The sequence below is a fragment of the Tursiops truncatus genome, chromosome 4 (assembly GCF_011762595.2).
Source record: "Tursiops truncatus isolate mTurTru1 chromosome 4, mTurTru1.mat.Y, whole genome shotgun sequence".
NCBI classification, from domain to species: Eukaryota; Metazoa; Chordata; class Mammalia; order Artiodactyla; family Delphinidae; genus Tursiops; species Tursiops truncatus.
Genome location: NC_047037.1, coordinates 73,612,634 through 73,629,529, shown reverse-complemented (window position 1 = coordinate 73,629,529; position 16,896 = coordinate 73,612,634). Strand labels below are relative to the sequence as shown.

The following is a 16,896-nucleotide window of genomic DNA, read 5'->3' as shown; positions in this document are numbered from 1 at the left end:
TGGAAATGCTGGGTCAGATGGCAATTCTGCTTAACGTTCTGAGGAACTACCAGACTTTTTCGAAGTGACTACACCATTTTACGTTTCCACCAGCAGCGTCTGAGCGTTCTACTTTTCCCACATTCTCACCAACACTTGTTATTTTCTGGGTTTTGTTGGTTTGTTTTAGTAGCCATCTTAGTGGGTGTGAAGTGGTATCTGATGTTAGTTTTGACAGCATTTCCCTGATGGATAATGACATTGAGCATCTTTTCATGTATTTATTGGGCATTTGTGTGTCTTCTTTGGAGAAATGACTATTCAAGTTCCTTGCCCACTTTTAATTGGGTTGCCTTTGATAGGGACAGAGTAAAGGGACAAAATAGGTGATTAAATAGTTAATCCCACTAAAAAAAAAAGCATGGGAGACCCCTGTAAGCTATGATCACTCAAGAAAGCAGGTTTACTTAACCACAAAACCAAGCTGGCTTGCTTAGCAACAAAACCATGCCACAGAAGCTTGAGACATGCCCCCAAACAGTAAAACAACGGTAAAATGAGACCCACATCCTGCCCAGTAAGGTCAGTAAGTTAATAATTCCTAGGACACGCTCCTTTGCATGCACTACAAACAAACATACGGGGAAAACATGACATTATACTACAACCTGAGATGATTTACCACTTTTAGCATATGTTACCACCCTTCTGCTTATTTAAATAGTGCCATGACAGTCCCGGCTTCACCATGTAGGGACGAGAAAATTCCCCCGCCTGCTGTGGAGGAGCTGATGATGGAAGCGTGACGTCCACTCAACAATGGTCCTCTCCCCCTCCCCATTCTTCCTTTGATTATAAAACTGGAGCCCACTAAGTTCTTAGTGTGGCACCCTCTTGCCCACAGGCTTGTAAACCTCACAAGCATCCTATTCTGATAAATCACTTCTTATCTATCACTTTGCTGAATTCTTTCTGCACCAAGACATAAGAACCTACGCTCTACTAAGTCCCAAAATGCGTTCTGCGGTTTCACCTTTTTACTCCTGAGTTGTAAGGATTCCTTATATATTTTAGATGATGATTTGCAAATACTTTCTCCCCTCCTGTGGGTTGTCTGTTTCACTTTCTTGATAGTGTTCTTTGAAGCAGAGAAGTTTTAATTTTGATGAAGTCCAATCTATCTTTTTCTTTTGTTGCTTGTGCTTTTGTGCGCTTTTAGTAAAAATCCCATTTGCTGTCCTTTTCTTTCCCAGATGGCACTACCTATCATGAATTTCCCTTTTTCCTTTTTTTAAATGGTTCAGTCATTCATTACGATTTAATACTGTAAAGCACTCCCAGACATTCTTTAAAAGGGGTAAAAATGACCCTTGCTTAGCACAGGCAAAGAAGGAGAATTAAAATGTGGACTCTTGGCACTCACCTGCAACAGGTAACAATCAGTGCGATGCCCAGGATGAGTAGAAGCCCACCTCCCGCTGCTGCGATCACCACAGTGATGAGCTGATAGGCTAAACAGGTTTAAAAAGGAAAAAAGTGGATTGGTAAGAGGGTAATGAATGAATAAAGGAATACCAAAAAATGGTTCCCTTCCCCGCCCCACGGCTACCCCATGCCTCAGCTGGTGACCACTTTTCATTTTCTGGGCCCCCAGCAAAGGCTGCTTGGGACTAGCTCTGCATTTTCTCAGTTGAAGGGGAGCAGATTGTACCATCCCCAAATATGCCTCTTTGGTCTATTTATTATTTTGAGCTGATATTTTTGAGAGACTGCAGACACAGAAGAAACTCTGAAAACTGAGTATTAATTACCCATTTGTAAGGGAAATTTACATTAGAAAGAGGCTTGTACCAGGAAGAGAGCTAATACCACAGATAACTTTTTCACCTGAGAGACTTATCTGCTTGGCACACAACCTTTGTGTCCCAAACATTTCCTCTTCTCACTTTCCTGTAAAGTGCATTTTCCCCTTTGAAGCCCTAGACCCCTGGCCCTTTCCTCAGCTCAGGAGGGCGTATGAGCCTCAATCATCTGGCTGCCTTTGGAGTCTCATATCTTTGTGGGGCTCCCGTGTGTATGTGCATAATTAAAATTGTTTTTTTCTCCTGTTACTCTGGCTTTTAATGGGAGTGGGGAGGGGGTGTCAGCCAAGAATCTAGACGGGTAGAGGGAAAATGATTATCCCTCCTCTATACTATTTTGAGCAGAGTTTCTCTTTCTCAGCCACTCCTAGAATGGGGGCTCCCAAATTCTACCTGCAGACCAGCCCAATGACATTGTTACCAATCCACGCTCAGAAGAGAAAAATAAAAGCGATGCATACATTTTTCAAAAACTAAACTCTTTTGGGTTGTTTTTTTCCCTAGTTTTAATACCTTCTAAAATTTGGTCCTTCCGACTTTTTTTCTCACTTAACACAGATGCATTTTATCTTGTGTAAATTATGCCTCCAGTAAAGCTGCTTTTAAAAAAGTAATTGGAAAAAAAGAGTATTTTCTTGGCTACTTCCCACCCTTGGTGGTTAATTGTTTTTTAAAATTTTTGAATTGATGTAAAATTTTTTAAATTTGGTTTTAGGTTCTTACTTGATAAAATAAAAAGAAGGCAACCCTAGGTTAGATTCCACAATTTTATAAGAAATATTACCCAGAGTCTGGGAATCACTGCATAAACCATGCTAGAAACTGGGTAGTCTCAACACATACACATTGAATTTAATTACCAGAAATTAGCAGTCATATAAGCAAGCACAGATCATATATAATAAACAATATTAAAATTTTAATTAATTGGTTTTATACCTATGTATTTCTGGAAAACATATTTTCAATAAAATCTATTAAATATTCAGATTGTTTTTTGCTGTGGAAATACGATTATAATTGTGCTCTCAGGTTGTAAGGTCCAGGATGAAAAAAAAAGAGCCGATGACCAGGTTTTCTATAGTAAATTAGGATGGAACCATACTCTCTAGGTAGTCAGGTAAAGTCAAAGGATAACGCACAGAGCTGACGATGAGCAGACTGTGAGAGAAGAGCAAATACAAGTCATGCAACCATTTACCTGTCCTTTCTTGAAATAAATAGCACAGAAACCTGATCACTATGAAAAACCATCAGTATTAAGATATCCAGGAAACAAAGCCACACCAAGGAAGGAGTTAATTCTCTCCCTCACCTCCTGACACATCTACTCAAGCTTCATTTTTTAAAAAGTGAGGACAAAAGACAAATCTCTTGAATTTGTCGACTTCCCTTTATCTCCACCAACACTACCCTGAGCCACCATCGACTGCTGACCAGACAACTGTCGTCACCTCCTAACTCACGCTCCTGTGCCCAGTCTTGCCCACTCACTCCAAAAACCAAATCTGACCATGCCATTTCCCTGCTTCAAAAAACCTACAGAAGCTCCCATTGTTCCTAACCAGAAACCAAAGTCTAGTTCTTTCTTATCCCTCCACACCAAGTTCATGTTTTCTCACTTCCGGCAAAACAAGTGAGCAGTCATTTTAGAAGTGACCCTTGCAAGTTGCTGCAGCCGTGGCAGGTTCCCCTTTGAAACAAGCACCTGTGTTGTGTCTAAAAAGAGACAAAGGCAGTGTAGACCAGTGCTTTCCAAACTATCTGTGGTCAAGGACCAGTTCTTCTTGGCCTGTGCTTTTGGATATTATTTTTAAATGAAGAAAATAAAATCTCATTTGTTCCTCTTGTCTTTCCCCCCAGGCACCAGCTATCATGAATTTCCTTCTCTCCTTTTTTTAAGGCATCTACTGCAGACCAATACTTCCGTAAAATACAACAAAGCTATTTATTTTACAAAGGATCCCACGCTTGGGTGTCAGCCATGTCAGCGTAAAACGACTCTAAGTGCTTACTCTCCGTTTCTTTATCATCTTGTCGCCATCCTGTTCCAGTTCATAGTTCCCACACTTTGAGGGGTGCCGTGTTAGGAGGTGGTTTGATATGATTTCAGGTCCCGTTGTTTGTGACAAGAATGAAATTGTTTTTAAGAATGAATTTATTGGGGAATTCCCTGGTGGTCCAGTCGTTAGAACTTGGCACTTTCACTGCCGGGGCCAGGGTTCAATCCCTGGTTGGGGAACTAAGATCCCGCAAGCCACTGGGCACGGCCAAAAAAAAAAAAAAAAAATGAATGACGTTATTGTTTTGATATAAAAGTGAAAATGTATTTCAGGATGTCAGCATCCACATCTGTGGCTGCCGACAGCACTTACTAGTGCTGCTGGGGGCTTAATAAGAACCTATGAAGAAGCAGCATGAACGAGGGGACATTTAGACTCTAAATGCTCAGAGCTTGTGGGGACTCTTGTGAGTGTTCGGTCTGGACAAGGCTATCCTTTGCTGATCTAAATAGCTCTCCGAAGACCTTGGGGCACCAGCTCCTCCCATGGTAAAGGGGACTCTTCTACCAGTAGTGGTGGAAGCCGGGCAGCGCAGTGGCCTCACAAAGATCATCTTGCCTGTCAACACGAGTGTCTTGATTCCCTAGCAACATGCTCTGGAAACAAGGATTGTGGGTTTTGCACTGACAGTTGGAAATCTGCTGAACCGTTTCTCCTGAGAACCAACTTGTTGAAAGGTACACCTCAATTAAGTTTGGACTTTATTCCTTTCATCTCCCCTTTCCTGGAACAACAGTGTGATAAATATGTGATTAGCTTGGACTGTTATTTCTTTATTGACTTATTAAGAGACATCCTTGGGCTTCCCTGGTGGCGCAGTGGTTGAGAGTCCGCCTGCCGATGCAGGGGACACGGGTTCGTGCCCCGTTCCGGGATTATCCCACATGCCATGGAGTGGCTAGGCCCGTGAGCCATGGCCGCTGAGCCTGCGCATCCGGAGCCTGTGCTCCGCAACGGGAGAGGCCACAGCAGTGAGAGGCCCGCGTACCGCAAAAAAAAAAAAAAAAGAGGCATCCTGTGTGCTACTGCCTTGTGAAATTTTAATTCCCACAGTCAACCTGTGTTAAATAAAATGTTGGCAAAGACCACCTCTTGGTTTCTGAGCATAATTTGCCCCCTTGAAGCAAAACACACTGATATAGACAAGTGCTTCTCAAACTTTTCCTGCACATCTGACTCACCCAGAGGACTTCTTAAAACTCAGATGCCTGCTCCCCACCCCAAGAGATTTGATCCAGCAGGTCTGGGCTAGGCCAAGAAGTTGTATCTCCAGTAAGCTTCTGAGGGATGGAGACACTGCCAACTGGAAGGCCACACCTTGGGTGGCACTGGCTTAAATTATGTAGGAGAGGAAAGAATGCTGGACTGAAATCCGAAGACCTCTGTGCACATAAGCACAGAGAAAGCGCCTGGGAGGGAACTCACAAAAAAACGTTCACAGACGTTAGCACTGCCTCGGGTAATAATGGATTGGTACTTTCTTCTTCGTGTTTTTCTCTATTTCCCAAATTTTATTCATGTGTTTATATAAACACACAGATACACACAACCTCCTCTAAATCTAGAAATTGTATGTGTACATATGTACCTATATAATTTCCTTTATACACATACATTTCTTAAAGAGTTGTTGTTCTTTGGCAGCCATGTCACTGGAAACTTGTAATAAGCTTGTGGACAATACAACCCACAGATCTTTTTTCTCATACCTGTGGTCAAGTCAGCTCATGAACTACAACTGATCTTTCACACTTGAGGACTGACTTTAGATTTACTATGAGGCCACCTGATGATGTACAGTGCATGGGACTGTAAATCAACCCCTACTGTAATGTTCACTAGTCCCATAGGTTCCCTGAATGTTTGTTTATTAAGGTGAGAACGAAGGCCATGTGTGCTGTCTTAGGTTCGTCTGTCCTAGCCTTCCTACTTTGAAGAGATCCTGCAGAATGATGAACGTGGAATTCTTCACTTACTTTGTCTTGGACATTTGCTGACATTTCACAGTCTTTCCCAAGCAATGGCTCTATCTTTACATTATTCTTCTTGTGGTTTGATCATAGGTTGGTGTTGCTGTCAGCGCTGTTGCCATTTTTCATTAAACCAACCCATTCTGGGCCTTAGTCTTTCCCGGAGGCTATATTTGTCCTTGCTTATATGCTTATTTGGATGGAATCTACAGGACTGTCTGCTTAGTCAACCCCCTTGTGGGAACTGTCCACCCCCCTCCACATGCAGGGTACAGTGGGGTGGTCATGCTTATACATGTAACACCATCCCCAGCCATAGGGGTTTGGTCTGGGAGTAAGCACAAGGTCCAAACTGGATCAATTAGTTCGTTCCCAGGAATCTCATTCTGGGAGAGAGACAGAACCTTCTATTTCAAAATGACTAAGCCAGTGACGCGCACCCGAAGCTCTTTGGTGAGCCTAAGAGCCTCACCTCTGGTGAGGCAGAAAGCCTGTGCACGGACCCACAGCACAAGTAGAGACAGGGATGAAGACGGATCCATGTTAACGTGTGCTCTGAAAAGAAGGCGCCGACCTCCTGTTGCTGTGACTCTCCACAAGTCCCTGATTCTTGCCATTCCTGATGCTGGAATTCCATGACTTACCCCAGAAGCCTTCCAATAAACCATCTTTTTTGTTCAAGCCAGCTAGGTTTATTTACTCCAGAATAACCTTAGTCAGCTGTGATACTGATTTATAAGAAATATGTATCTGTTCCCGGTCCTAGTTCCAAGCACAGCTCCTAAAACCCTGGGAATTTCCTAAGCCTGGAGAGCAAAGGTGTCTTTTGCTATGTTAATGAGGTGACTTTTGGAAAGCCCTTAGGAAACTCCTGGATGGAGGTTGGTTGCCAGGGAAACCAAGCTTGTGATTAGCTGGTTAGAACTGTCGGTCCCACCCCCCTAACCTCCTGGGAGGGGAGAAGGGCTGGAGACAGACTTCAGTCACCAACCGCCAATGATTTAGTCAACCGTGCCTGTGTCATGAAGCTGCTATGAAAAGCCAGAAGGACGGGGTTCAGAGAGCTCCAGGTTGGTGAATGCCGGGAGATGAGGGGAAGGTGCCGCGCTGGGAGAGGGCATGGACATTCCGGGCCCTTCCCCCAACCTGGCCCTGAGTATCTCTTCCATCCGGATGCTCCTGAGTTCTATCCTTTCATAATAAACTGGTAATCTACTAAAATGTTTCCCGAGTTCTGCGAGCCAGTACAGCAAATTAATGGAACGCAGGGAGGTGGGGTCACTGGAACCTCCATCTACAGCCGGTTGGTCAGAAGCACAGGTGACAATCTGGACGTGGGATTGGTGTCCGCTGGGAGACTGGGGTGGGGAGGTCTTGTGGACCAAGCCCTTAAGCTGTGGGATCTACCTGGAGATAGTGTCAGAATTGAGATAACTGGCTTAGTGATGTGGAAAGAGACACATTGGAATTGGTGTCAGAATCGTACCAACCCGTAGGCCTTCCTTTAAAACCCTTGAACTCATTACAGACCTTTCTAGGTGGCCACATTCGTTTTATTTTAAAATTCATTTAGTTCTCTCCCTTTCCCCCTCACTGTGCTCATTAGTGATGTTGGTTAGAATTCTGCCTTTTAAATCTTTCCACTCCTCTTGCATCATCTTTCCTTTAGAACCCTGTTCACAGCATTCTTTTTTCCTCTGTACCTCTTGAAATTTGCCTTTCGCACATCTACAGGCTGTAGTGTGGCCATAACACGCAAGAGTAGGTACAGGGCAGCATTCCCCTCTCCCAAGGTTGCTTCCTTTCAGTTCCGACACAAAGTGAGTTGTTTGCTTTTAGCTGCAGGAGACTTCCAGCTGACTTCTGGATAATTAATGATCTCTTCGTCCTCCTAAGCAGTTTGTTACGAGCGACTCTTGCCAGCACATAGCATTTCCACTGGTTTGAGTTCTAAGCCCAATGTAACAACAAGGTGAAGACCATTAAAGGACACTTTCTACACCTGCCACCAGACTGTGGGGTGGGAAGGCATGGCAGGAGGATCTTTAAGGTGAATGTCTGGTTTCACCAGAAGAGGATGAAGAGGCCCAGGCACGGGGAAACAGACCCCACATCCCCGCTGGCTGTGTGAGTCTCCACTGGAGAGACGCAGGACATCCGAATGGAAAGGATGACCTACAGAAGGACGTGGTGCGGATAAGAAGGAGGGATGGATAAAAATGTCTGCAGCCAGAAAAAGGTAATCTAGGAAAATTATGTGTGTTCTATCATCACAAAGTGACAATAACCACAAACAGAAGAACGGCTTAGAGGATGGGACTGTAAAGAAAGGTTTAAAACTGATGGTAAGAGGGGAGTGGTTAAGTAAATTATGATATATCCAGAGAGTAGAATTCCACAGAACTATCAAAAGTGGCCTTATAGGGCTTCCCTGGTGGCGCAGTGGTTGAGAGTCCGCCTGCCGATGCAGGGGACACGGGTTCGTGCCCCGGTCCGGGAAGATCCCACATGCCGCGGAGCGGCTGGGCCCGTGAGCCACGGCCGCTGAGCCTGCGCGTCCAGAGCCTGTGCTCCGCAACGGGAGAGGCCACAACAGTGAGAGGCCTGCGTACCGCCAAAAAAAAAAAAAAGTGGCTTTATAAAATTATGTAAATGAAAACACTGCACAGTTGACTAGGTTTAAAGGCAGGTTACAAAACAGTTTATTCTGTGAGACCCAATTTCTGTTAAAAAGACACACACATACATACCTCTGGTATACTGCTTCCTAAACTTTGATATGTATACAAATCTGCATATTAACCAAATCTAGGGGTCTGGTTAAAATTCAGATTCTGATTCAGTAGGTCTGGAGTGGAGAGGCCTGAAACGCTGCATCTCTAACAAGGTCCTAGGTGCGGTGGCTTCTGCTGGTCCCACTGACCAGCATTAGTAGCAAGGATATACACCAGGGTATTAAGAGTGATGTGTTTCATGGGTGATAAGGCTTTATTTTAGTTTTCTTCTTCCCTTGTATCTATTTTCTAATTAATTTGGGTTAAAGAAGGAAAATTAATGGGCATGTGTTGTTTTTACGTCATGAAAAGACAAAATTCACTTACTTTAAAAAGAGAAAAAAGGTGAAGCAAACCACAAGGTCATGAGAGATATAATAAAACTGTGAGGAGGAGCCTCTGTAGAATTCAAGCGAAGGAGGAAACACGCACACCTAAAAAAGGCTGGAGGGGCAAGGGGCAGTGAGGGACATTGCGACAACAAGTCTGTAAGAATTCTGGGGCCATCGGACGAGTGGTACCAGAGGACAGGACTGTTGGAATCTGCGGCATAAAGAGGCATATTTTACATGGAAAGAAAATTAAAACGAGCAGTGATAAGACAGGTGCAGCCCTGCACTGCCTGGTGTGGGCAGCCTTGCCAGGTGCACAGAGGGGTCCAGCTGGGCCCGCACCGCCTCAGGGACTCGGGGACTTGAGAGGAGAGCTTGTCCTGCCGGCTCCAGTTTGAAGGATATTCTCTATGAGGAGCGACGGGTGAAATCTGGGCACCACTAGAAAGCTAAAAGGCAGGTCAGAGGTTATGCCTGCAGCCAGACTCTATTAGAGCTGGGTGACTCCCAGGAACGTAGGCGTGAGGGAATCGCGGGGCCACGTGTGTGGCTGGACAGAGCTGGGCTCCCCGTCTCACGGGGCTTGGGCAGCAGAGTGTGTGTCCCCAGAAGCCTGCAGAGAGCAGTGTTTCTTTTCTATAAAAGATCCAGCCTGAGCCAGACCTCCAAGGCGGCCCTTACTGTCTTTGGTGGTGACAGCGGAAGGGACAGGGGTGGGTGGTGAGAGCTCTGCTATTGGGCACAAAACACTGAGTGCCAAGCCACAGAATGCACACGGTGTTATCACCATAGGCGGGGATGAAATTCAGGTGCTCCGGTTTCCTTAACCCACACCAGGGCTGATCTGAGACCGCAGAGAAAAGGGCCGTTGGAAGGTGCTATTTATCAGTGACTATTAACTGCTTTGCAACACTGACATTAAGACTGATATCAAAGTCATAAAGTGGTATTCACACCCTCAGAGTTAACCAGAGTCACCCACAAAAGGTGGCCGGGAGCTAGCCCTCCAGGCTGGAGTCTGCCCTCTGCTGGACATCATCGTGATGACTTGGATAAAAGAGAGCAAAAAGAAGTCTCAGGAACAGAGAGAAATTCTGCTACTTCCAAGACCCCGACCCCCATAACGCGGAGACACAGGAACCCACAGAACAGTCAGTGGATGTAGTGGTATATCCTCTCCACATATACAGTAGTTAGTGATCTCTGAAAAGCGAATCACTCACTGCCACTTAGAGCAACGCCCTGCAGCTCCCTCCCCTTTCCTTCAACCCTTTCTAGGGCTTTTCCCTGTATCCATTTTCACTCTTCCATTTCCTGAGAAATATGAAGCATTTTCTAGTAAAACCTATTTAGGGAGCTGTTTGACTACAAGCAGGTGAGAAGTACTGGCTCATCCTATGAGAGGCCTGTCAGGGCCAAGGGGCCCCGGGAGGACTGGCAGGTGGGCTCTCTCACCCCCTGCTCCCTACCCCGAGATGGTCACAGCTCCACGCGCGTCACCTTGTCTCACTCACGCTCTTATAAAACCAGGTACATCTGTGATATTGTGCCATAATAAGAAATATCTAGGGCTTCCGTGGTGGCGCAGTGGTTAAGAATCCGCTTACCAATGCAGGGGACGCGGGTTCGAGCCCTGGTCCGAGAAGATCCCACATGCCGCGGAGCAACTAAGCCCGTGCACCACAACTACTGAGCCTGCGCTCTAGAGCCTGTGAGCCACAACTACCGAGCCCACATGCCACAACTACTGAAGCCCGCTCCTAGAGCCTGTGCTCCGCAACAAGAGAAGCCACCGCGATGAGAAGCCCACGCACCGCAACGAAGAGTAGCCCCCACTCGCCGCAACTAGAGAAAGCCCGCACACAGCAACAAAGACCCAACACAGCCAAATAAATAAATTAATTTAAATAAATAAATAAAATCAATAATTAAAAAAAAATAAATATCTATCTAGTCTTCACCCCCCGCCCCATTTCTGGCATAAGAGCTTTTAAAACACTTGGAATTTCTGACTGATGGGGTGAGAGGAGCACCTCTTGTTAAATAAAGTCATGTCTACTTGTGGTCTAGTAAACTTAGAATATGGACTGTTGGCAGATTCTATGGAATGAGGGACAAAGCTGTCCTAAAATACTGAGTGTTACTATTCCTGCTACATCCTATATCCCAGAATTTCTTTCAATAATTTTGAGGGCGACTGTAATTTCTCAGGTCTCAGTATAAGAAAATGTCAGTGAAAGTGATCTGGAATGAATCCCAACTGCTTCTCTCAAAGAAGTGAATTAACTGTGAAACTTGACATGTGCACAGTCACCGCCACTCAACCCTCTTGTACCCGGGAGCATGGACGTCAGCTAGCAGCAGGGGACCCCCCAGTCTGCGTCCAGCCCTGACCCCCGCCCCGACGATACTGGTCTAAACGGCCCCGCGTTCTCCTCTGTCCTCTGTCCTCCTCACGGCAGCCCGACTTGATTTTCTTGATCAAACTGCTTTCCTGCTCTAAGACTCTTGCTAGTGCCACAGTGGCTACTGATTAAAAAGTAAACTCTCAGACTCCATCGAAAGTCCCAACAGTTTGGTCCCCACATACTCTGCCAACCTAATCCCCCATTCTCCGCCTTCCTCTCTTTCTGTCCTCAGCCACACCCACTTACACACTGTCCCTGAAAACCACAGGCCCAAGCTGCCCCAAGACCTTTGTTTAGGCTGTTCCCTCTCCCTGGATTCCTTCTCCCTCCATACCTGCCAGTCAAAGTCTTCCCAAACCTCCAATTCCATCCCCTCCAAGAAACTACCCAGGAGGCTCTTCTATTCTCCTTGGGTGTGGTCCCTCCCTCTCTGCCTCAAACCTCACGCCTAATGTACTGATTAACACCCCACAATCAGGCTATTTAGGAAAGCGTTTATCTCCCCTACAAACCTCCAGGCCCTGGAGAGGGCTCTGTTTTCCTCCCAGCACAGGAGCTGGGAAGACAGCAGATGTGAACTGAGGACAAGAGGAGGGGACAGACACCCTGCATGCCAACAGCCGTGCCAGCCCTGCCCACGCAGAACTCGGGACTTCTGCATACTTACGGTTTCCACAGTTGAGACCACCAAGGCCGAATGGGCAACTGCAAGTCAACAAAGAAAAAGAATAAGAATTAGTTTCAAATATCAAAATAACTGAGGCAATTTACCTAAGTAACTTCTAAATAAGGTTTGGAACAAATTCATCAGAATAAATGAACACGGAGCCTACCTCATGCAGGTTTCATTTTCAAGCCTATATCCATCTTCACAGGCTGAAAGAGAAAAGGAAAATCCAGGAACGTGTCTATTGACTTCCCTTGGTCCCAACTGACAGTTAATAAAACCAGCCACCCTAAAGGCCACAACAATATTCTAGATCCAGCAAGCTACAAACAGCTTTAGAATTCCCTAAAACCTGGCCTAAATACCGTTGCCAGTTCAACTCAATTCTACCAAAAAAAATTCTTAACCTCTTAGTGATTCTCAGTTTCCCAGCTATAAAAAAGAGGATAATGATAATATCTGTTTTATAGTTTCTTGGAGGAGATTAAGTAAACTAAGGCATGCAAATGACTTAGCGCAGCACCTAGCGCATAGTAACCACTAACTGTTCGTAGCTGTAATTATTATCCAACATATGCAATTATTTTTGGAAGTTCTCCGTGGCCCCTGTGTAACATCCTTCCGGAAACACAAAGACAAGTGCTTCACCTTCTTTAACGTAAGTCAAACCTTTAACCAGCTGTTGGCTCCATCAACCCCCTTCCGTGAGGAAGTGAGAGCTGTGACACCTTCAGAGCCATGGCCCTGGTGGGTGCCTCAGTTTCCATAAGAGAACGCTCACCCCGTGGTCTGTGTAGTGGATTCTAGACATACCTAGATGAGCCCTAATCGGCACATCACCCAAGACCATAGCTTTGAACCCTCTGGCAGTACAGCTCGTGGACCACGGCTTCACTGAAGGCCTGTGGGCCAGCCATTCCCCTGGATCAGCAGTTCCTGCATGGATCTGATCACGGAACATTTTCAGCATTACAATAAGCTGACAGAACACCATGAGCTGTAATGCATGCTTGGATGAAAGCAGACAATAAAAAATCTCCTCTCGGACAAATTCACTGCTGCAAGGAATGATAGGAATTTGATTCGTGATTAATGTATGCCACGCGCTGCATACAAGAATCACAGGTAAGAAAAGGTACAAAGCGTCGAGCAGCGATCTCTGGACAGACAGCACACACGCGGATGGTGAGATGTGAGTGCCAGAAGCACACCGGGCTCAGAGGCTGCACGCCCTGCAGGCTGGGATGGGAGATCTCTCACAGACCTCCTGCCTCCTCCTTTAAGGATCAGTGCATAATAATGTTAACTACGTAGATGTGCTGAACTTTTTTCTTCCTTCTCTTTTTTAGTGTTAGACACTAAATCTTTCTAGTATCTATTTTGTGGTCATAGACGATCGATACATCACTAGAGTTTTGTGGAATGGTTTGGAAAATACTGTTCTAAATAATCTAAATTCTCTCACAGCGGATCATGAGAGCTGTGAGCCTGCACTGCACTGTTTGGCCCCCTGGAATCACTTTTCCTGAGCTATGCTCTCTTTATTAAGGGCAATCTATTACTAGCAGCAGCCCCAGGCAAGCCCCTAGGGTATTTATCACAGGCTGTCATGGACCACGTCGCCAATACCACTCAGTAACCTGGTGATGTGGATGCTCCAGAGAAGCTTCTCTTGGGCCCTGGGGCCTAGAAAAACGGGGATGGGCCTAAAGAACTGGACTTTATATGACGGTCGCCACTTCTTTCAAAATCACGTTTCTCTCTGCCTCAGTGTCCAGGAAGCTCAGAACCTGAGTGAGCGGCCTATCTTTAGGAAACACGCGGGAACTTAAGGTATATCTTTCTGCATATTCATTTTCCTTCTAGCCTCAACAAAGTAGTCAGTTTATGTCTCCTTCAACCTGATTTACCTTTCAAATTAAATCTCATCTTGTTACAATGAATTTTCATTAGGCACTTCAAATCTTTTTTGCAACAAGGTACAGCATAATCGTATCCCACTTCAGGGAAGAGAAATGAGGCCCCTCTCCCAAATCTTTGATACCTTTGAGTTCTCTGAGCTGGCCTTGCTCAGCTGGGGCCTTCTCTAAGGAACAAGCCGAGACCTCCTGTCTCCCCGGCGTGGAAGGCACCACGCCCTGGCAGTCCTTGTGCTATGGCCGGGTCGTGGGAGCAGGGGAAGCCGCCCCTGGATGACCCATGGCTCTGTCTGCAGGGCAGCTACACAGAGACCGCTGGCATCCCAGTGACTCTTCCCCGCCCGTCTCAGCACCGAGGCAGGCTGATGTCACACTAGTCTGTTCTATTCTGAACACTTCTTCCTGGAAATATTTTTACAGCAAATCTACGCACCCAACCCTCATCTGCTGGGTGGGAGCTTTCCACCCTGTGGCTGTCATCCAGCCAGATGTAAGGTCCATCTGTTGTCCTGTCTATGAGCTGACGGGCTGGGCTGTTTTCACTTCGCTTCAGAAGTGGCCTGGCTCCCTGGTGTAATGATATGTCCTTATTTCAGATGGGCTCATTCAGTCATTCATCAAAGACCGAGTGCTACCGTGGGCCTGGTGCCGCTCTAGGGGCTCTTGGAGGGAAACCTTGTCATAAGGCACTCCAGCGCGCCTTAGGATCCAGCTCCGCATCTCCACGCTCTAGAGGGACCCTGACCCGCAGAACACTGAAGATGAAATGAATGTGGCAACAGCCAGCATAGACACCCCAAGTGGGCTTCCCCTATTGATATGGAACACAAGCAAATTTGAACCTTCTGGACTTTTAAATAAAAGGCCAGAAGTACATGGTGGAGCCTTCAGGGCTCTTTTGTTCCCTTGCAGGAAGCCAGATCAAGACCTGCCAATCCTGTCCTATCATATATGCTGCCCTACCCTCCAACTGTTCATTCGACAGACATTTACGGAACCCCATAATGTGCAAGCATGTTCTAGAGACGGGCACCCGAGGTATCTGCAGCCTGGTCAGAGAAAGAGACCCGCAAACAGGTGGCTAGAATTCATCAGGATATCTGCATGATGGACGGAAGCTAAGACATCTACAGGAAGGACACCTACTTTAATTTTACATGATGCTTGGAAAGTCTGGTAAAGACATTTTATGGGAGACACTGAGAAGGTGTGTGTGTGCGTACAATAAAGAACAATATGCAGTTGCTAATGTACAACTGTTAAGTGCAGAGATTTAGAAAACACACACCCACGTGCCTTTAGCCTCGATTTACACCAGGGACCGACCCCGGATTTGAGGTGTCCGAGAGGGTACTTCTTTTAACTACCCCCGTGCTCCAGCACCAACGGCCAGAAGATGTCACTGTAACCCCTCAGAACCCAGCTGACCGGGCTGTGGTCCAAGGAGCTCCGGGATCCATTCATGGAGTCTGATGGCCATGGGTGAAAATCTAACCAACAGGATACTGCAGAAGCCAGGCTGCATAGGGCCTCGGCCACAAGCCCAAAAGCTAACCACGGTTTTCTTATGCCGATTCTCCGGTCATTACTTGATAGACATAAGGTTTCCGGTGCCTGTGTCACTGCATCTGGTAAATCCTTGACAGCTCTGCTATTGCTAATGCTAGTCTGTAAGCGACACAATTATAGAACTACTGACTTGGAAAGAGAGGGAAATGACTCATGCCAGTCAGAAGCAAAGGTGGCAGGGCTGCTCCTGAGGCCACCCGAAATTGCAGAGGCACTGCATACAGAAATGACTGCCCCACGTAGCCACACGGCCGCCAGCACACAGGGACGTCAGCGCACTTCATGTGTGAAGGACGTTACCTTCACACATGAAGTGGGCTCAGTGCCCCAGTTTCTAAGACGGGCCAGGAGCACTTTGCATGAAACCAGATAAGAGGGAACTAAGAAGCGTCACCTCTGTATCAAAGCGGCAGACTGACAGGGCACTGAGAAGCGCTGTGAGCTTCAGAATCAGGCCTGTTGCCCCACAGAGTTGGGCCCCCTCTTCAAACCCCACCCCAGGGCCTGTGTGCAGAGCTGAGGAGGTGCACTTGCAAAGCACCTAAGTCAGAGGGTCTGAAGCGCAGGATGAGAGCACTGCCCTGAAATGTATTTTTATCCTCTCCTCTAATGGGAAGTCCTGACAGAAATAAGTGGCATGTCACCTTTCCCCAGGACGCCATTTTTACTCAGATTCCAGTACATCTGTCACCAGCAGGCACTGACTGAGCAGGAAAACTGGGCCATACACGTTCTCATGTGATGCGAGGCCTAAGGCTACGTGATGCCTTTATGTTGCTAGTTTTCCTGTGATCACGAATTGCAGCAGGGTTTCGTAAGGCAGGGTACCCAGTGCTCTGGACTTGAATTCATTTTATTTTAAAGCAGTATTCTTGCACTGCGCGCACTGACCAGCCTTCGTCTCAAACTGGATGAAGTTAATCCTCACCTAAGAGATTAGCAGAATTAGGTTTCTGCCTTGAAACCCTTAAAACCAGAACTCATTGGTTCAACAACAACCTGGGTAAAATACAAGAGCAAAGGCTGATGGCTTACAAAGTACCTCCGTAACCACTGCCCTCTTTAATTCTTAGAATATCCAACGAAGTATCACTGCACCCATTTCACAGAAGAGGAAACTCAAGCTCAGCGAAGCAAAGTGACTTGCCCGAGATGATACAGGACGGGCAGGCAGAGTGGGACTCTGACTCAGGTCTCCCGGGCTGCCAGCTACCACTAAAAGGTACAGCCCTGCTTCCGTGCTGGTATTTTCATTTTAAAAGATTAGCAGACAATAGAATAAAGCTTTGGGAATTAAAACAGTAATTTTTCTAATTTCCTCTAATTAGGAGGAAAAAAAAAAAAAAGGCCTGG

General features: G+C 46.3%; 1 protein-coding gene across 6 annotated transcripts in view; it reads right to left on the bottom strand.

Annotated features, from left to right (window-relative positions):
- Positions 1–16,896, bottom strand: part of HEG1 (heart development protein with EGF like domains 1) — an 82,257-nt gene that overhangs the window by 10,305 nt on the left and 55,056 nt on the right. For all 6 annotated transcript variants that reach the window (XM_073804124.1, XM_033855723.2, XM_073804125.1 and 3 more), the window contains 3 exons: positions 12,222–12,264; positions 12,056–12,093; positions 1,403–1,490 (listed from right to left, as the gene is read on the bottom strand). In XM_073804124.1, coding sequence (XP_073660225.1) covers positions 1,403–1,490; positions 12,056–12,093; positions 12,222–12,264 — 169 coding nt within the window. The remainder of the gene's footprint in view (positions 1–1,402; positions 1,491–12,055; positions 12,094–12,221; positions 12,265–16,896) is intronic.